This window comes from Rosa chinensis, chromosome 2 (genome assembly GCF_002994745.2).
Source record: "Rosa chinensis cultivar Old Blush chromosome 2, RchiOBHm-V2, whole genome shotgun sequence".
NCBI classification, from domain to species: Eukaryota; Viridiplantae; Streptophyta; class Magnoliopsida; order Rosales; family Rosaceae; genus Rosa; species Rosa chinensis.
The window spans coordinates 76,006,746-76,011,608 of record NC_037089.1 but is presented as its reverse complement, the minus strand read 5'-3'; the positions used below and the strand labels follow the sequence as shown (position 1 = coordinate 76,011,608).

Here is a 4,863-nt window from a genome sequence, read left to right as displayed (position 1 = left end):
AGATTCTAATCCCCCAATTTCTGGTATTGAAACTTGTGATTACAGACTTTTAGGGTTATTGAATGTTGAGATGATAAGATTGCTAAGGATATGGGTTAGGAGGATTTTCCCTGATTTCTGGACTCTTGCCGGGAAAGGTGGAACACCAATTCCAGCAGCAATTCTGACAGACGGTTTATCTCGTTTGGATGAGAAGATGACTTTAATGGGCTTTGGGTAAGAGGTCATATGGACTTTGAATAAGAGAATGGCTTTAATGGGCTTTGGGCTTTGCTGAGCTTGCTTTTCATCCCTCTCACACTAGCCCATATTAAGATTGTAGTCCGTCGAGCATGAATTTTGGTTCCCAAGTCCAAAATTATTGACGAACTTTATCTTAATGATAGGCCTCACAGGATCCGTTACCTTCCACACCACATCACTTTGTATAAGCCCCAAGTATATAAATGTAGCTTGGGTCTACGTGTATTGCATGGTAATTTGGTGTGACGAATTCTTGAAGATGCATGTTAATTGCTTGAGCATTTGGGCTTGCATTATTTATAGTTAACTAGAGCGTTTCTTTTGGACTACAATAGGCTTGTTTGAAGGCCCAACGAGATTGTAGGTTTAATGACTTGTCTCTTCATATGTCGCTCATAAAAATGACTTGTGGAATTTTGGGTGTCAACAGTATGTTATCAAATTATCAACCTCATATATTGTCCAGCATAGTCTATTTAGACATCAACAGATTTTTGTCCAAAAAAAAAAAGGACGTCAGTAGACATATTATGTGGTTAAATATCTTATACTAACCATACATTCAAAGAAGACAATTGCAGTTCTGATAATCAGATCGATCGTCTAGTAACATTCTATGTCTCTAAAGCCCATTCCCATTATTACTGGAAAGAAAGACCTTGTCCTTCAAATCAAGGCCCTGATTAACAAAACTTGTTGGGGGAGGGTAGCGAAGTTGCTAAATGGGGATGGAACGCTAGCTAAAGCTTCTGATGATCTTAAGATCACTCCATCAGTCCATCTCTTCTCCCTGTAGGAACATTCCAAAAGGGGCCTCCCTCCGTAACCACACCAACTTGTAACATTAACCACACCAAATAAGAAAGTGGTTTTATTCCTGTCATAAAAAAAATTAAGAAAGTGCTTGCTCTTGGTTTTAATGACCGTAAAATTTACAGTTGCTACAACAGTCTCTTGCTGCCAAAGCAGAACACCTGCATGGCTGCATATGAAACCACTTGGGGCACTAGCTAGTTTTTCGAAATAGAAGTTGAATTCATTATATCAACAACCAAAATGTTAGAGCCTATCATAACTTACATAAGTAAAACTCGGCAAGAAAATCTGAACTAAACTATCTAAGCTAGAGCATATCATTAAAATATCTGGGACGCTCACATTTAAATGAGCCTATACAAGAATGAAAAAACCTCATCTCCTACTGAAAAGAAATCATTCAACTAGCCTCCACCTTCCAATCACGCTATTGTGGTACAAGTAAAACACTAAAAATGTCATAGAAGACTCATAAAAGTTAATCCAACCTCACACAGGCTCAATACCCTAATACATTAGGGCCCAAATTGCCTTAACCCGAGCCCAAACCCAAATCAAGTCTTACATAGCAAGAAGACTCCCTTGATGTATCAACCCAAATTTGAGCCTAGGCCCAGAGACCTAGGACCAAACCAAAGCCAACAGAGGAGGAGAATCAAGCTGCTCATTTGCCTCCACCGCCGTCATGTCCTCCGACGGCATACCGTTCGACCACAGCTCCGGCGGTCGGCTTTTCCACCTATGCATCAACATCGTCGACCAGTTACATGCGGTCAACAATCCTTAATCCCATAGAGGACCGGCTGGAAAAAGAACCCCCGCCACCCTGACCTAGACGACTCCTCCCGCGCCTTGCCAGAATGAAATTTGTGCAGCATCAATACCCAGACACCTGTACTTGTTTCACTTCCCGATCTGGCAATCCCACCAGCCCGAGATCTTATCAAACTCGTTGTATAGACCCAGCCAAGAAAACCAACTCCTTCTCCCTCTGAAACCGTGATCTAACAAAGGTTAGAGGCCTACTCGACTCGACATGGAGAGAGACTACCGGTCCCAATTTTGCCGCCGTCGCTATTCTCGAACTCTAGGGTTTGCTATTAATGCATACTCGATTTGTTTGAACTTAAGTAAACACTTGAGGTACTAGTTGATGATGACTAATAATGTATATAAAGTTAACGATTTTATTCACAAATATCTCTTTAGCAGCTGAGTAAAACTCAACCCTAACTAATCTCGTAATTAATCCAATCATAATAGGTGGTTGATTTAGTAAAAGCCTCCAATTGTGGTAGCCCCACACCCGGGTTCGAATTTTGCCGACATTGATTGAAGTTAAATCTCAATTCTTGGGGGCAAGGGAGAAAGGAGAAAGCGTTCTGACGTGACTCTCGACGTACGGATTTATCTCTAAGCCTAAAAAGTCTTTATAATACCGTGTGATCTCGATAATATATATATATATATATATATATATATATATATATATATATATCCCGTAATTAATCCAAGCTCCAATGAATAGGATAGGGCTTTTCCATACCCCTATGAGCCCAGTCAATCTGTTTAAGTGAATATACTATTTACTCAACCCTAACTAAATTCCCTAAATTCAACGTTGTTTGGAACATATATAAGCACCATATAGATAAGCTTCTAAAGCATGCATGCATGAATTGATGGAGAAAAAAATATTTTATATAATTTAACTTGTTTGGTATAGCAATTACATGAATATGATATTCAATGAGAAACCAACGCTGTGAAGGACCTCGATCATTTATTCAAACAAACCGATATATCAAAATGCATGCACAAACATAATCACACAAAAAGTTGACTGTACGTGTGGTACATAAACAAAGGTTTCTAGCTATTCACCACTGCACAATGCTTCCTAATCTGACCAGATGAGCCCGTCTTGACCTTAACCCGACCCATTTTCTCCATAGACTTGGCAAATTCAGCATGGAAGTTTTGACTCGAACCTTGAAGAAGCTGCTTGATATAGTTGTAAGTGGTTGAGCTTTTTGTTAAAGCAGAATCAGATTGGAAAAGTCCCCTTCTCTTAAGCAAGAGTGTGTAGTAGCTAAGGTCGAATGACCTGTGGCTTCCTGGGTCCATCTCAACTATTGTTGTGTTATCACTTAGACTTTTGCATTTCTTTGCCTTGAGATTAGCTGCATATTGACTGTTTAAATCTGGGTCTTGATCACCTTTTCCAGTGAAATTGTAAAGGCGGTTTGTAAACGATGTGCAATGAGAGACACCGATGGTGTGAGCACCTGAAATTTTTTAACCAAAAGGGTAAGTGTATAGTCATCTGATGGTAATAGTGTTGGCTTCTGTACCATAATGTGTGACATGTTATGTTTTATGATATATTTGACATGTTATAGTCTTGTCATACGTTCAAAACAAGACTTAATTCAATTGACAGTCTAGTGACTTGTGAGATATTAACCCAGCCTTTTTATATGGTAATGAAATAAGTAATTCCAATTAGCTATACCAGAGAGCAGGACCAAGTCCTTCAAATCAAGACCCTGATTAGCAAAACTTGTTTGGAGGGTGGTGAAGTTGCTAAATGGGGATGGGATGCTTGCTAAAGCTTCTGATGACCTTGAGATCACTCCATCTCTTCTCCCTGTAGGAACATTCCAAAAGGGACCTCCCTGCATAACCACACCAAATTGAAGAGATAAACCTCTAACAAAATTGAGTAGGTTCATTTTTTTAAAAAATGTTTAGTTTGCTTTTGGGTTTTGATGGTTGGAGAACTTACTGTGGCTACAACAGAGTCTCTTGCTGCCAAAGCAATAACATCAGCACATGAAACTACACCAGGGCATTGAGCTTCAACTAAGCTCTTTATTCTGTCAATGAAGTCAAACCCTCTTAGTGTTAGATTTGGGGGAGCATCCTTTTCAGCTTGGTTGCTCGAAGTTGAGTTCACAAGCACTGAAGCATCACAGCCCTGTAATTAAGCAAACCGTTAGCTTAAATTAGTAACTAATTAGTATAGCTTAGAAAATGTATTAAATAGAAAATATCTCATCACAAACTAACCCTGACAAAGCAATCATGGAAGTGCATTCTTATGAGGGCTGCTGCAAGTGATGGAGCATTTCGAATGTGCTCTTCAACAAAGTTCTTCACTATCTTCTCTGCTTTTGGGCACTTCTTGGTGTAGAAACCCAACTGCAACTGAGCATCAGTAGATCCTATAACAACCAAAAGACACAAAACTAAAATCCCAGAAACTCGAATTCCTCCCATCTTGAGCAACAATGCCGGTACTTTATTAATCCCAATGAAGCAAGTTCGATGAGTTGAGGATTCCAAAACTGTGATGGGAAATATATAGATCTCAACTTGAGCTGCAAGATAAAAAGGAAGGTGACGAAAATAATCCAGCCAGCCCAACTAACATGTGCTTTTGGCCAATGCTTTCAACAAATTCCATTGTGATTCTACAGTACGCACTAATTAATAAGATATTTGAGCAGTTAGGCTTATTCCTCACAATGAAGTAAGTTCCAAACAGCAATGGTTTTCAACTTCAATGTGGATTATGTTTGACGAGTGTGACAACACACATCTTTACGGTCAAATGCCGCCATTAAAATTGTCCTTTTTCATGGTAAAAGGATATTATGTCTTAAAGACTCTTCATGTTCCAAAATTTGAATCCCAGACTGAATGGTTTGTTGTATATGAAGCTAACACTTTCATTTACGAATCTTTAACCTCCATATAGAGATAGAGGTCTCAAACAGGACAAACGTACAAAACTGAAGT

At 39.2% G+C, this 4,863-nt stretch overlaps 1 protein-coding gene across 1 annotated transcript; it reads right to left on the bottom strand.

Annotated features, from left to right (window-relative positions):
- Positions 1 to 2,804: 2,804 nt before the first annotated feature.
- LOC112189320 (peroxidase 3) lies at positions 2,805 to 4,521 on the bottom strand. Its single transcript, XM_024328620.2, has 4 exons — positions 4,132 to 4,521; positions 3,848 to 4,039; positions 3,575 to 3,737; positions 2,805 to 3,347 (listed from the first exon to the last, which is right to left on the bottom strand). The coding sequence occupies exons 1-4, from the start codon at positions 4,339 to 4,341 to the stop codon at positions 2,932 to 2,934; spliced, it is 981 nt and encodes a 326-aa protein (XP_024184388.1). The 5' UTR covers positions 4,342 to 4,521; the 3' UTR covers positions 2,805 to 2,931.
- Positions 4,522 to 4,863: the final 342 nt, after the last annotated feature.

Bases quoted from the DNA above. Each gene is read 5' to 3' on its own strand.
- LOC112189320 (XM_024328620.2), bottom strand. From the start codon at position 4,341: ATGGGAGGAATTCGAGTTTCTGGGATTTTAGTTTTGTGTCTTTTGGTT. The intron at 3,738-3,847 runs GTAAGTTCTCCA...GTGGTTATGCAG, and splicing joins GAGACTCTGTTGTAGCCACA to GGAGGTCCCTTTTGGAATGT. The intron at 3,348-3,574 runs GTATAGCTAATT...AAAAAATTTCAG, and splicing joins GGACTTGGTCCTGCTCTCTG to GTGCTCACACCATCGGTGTC.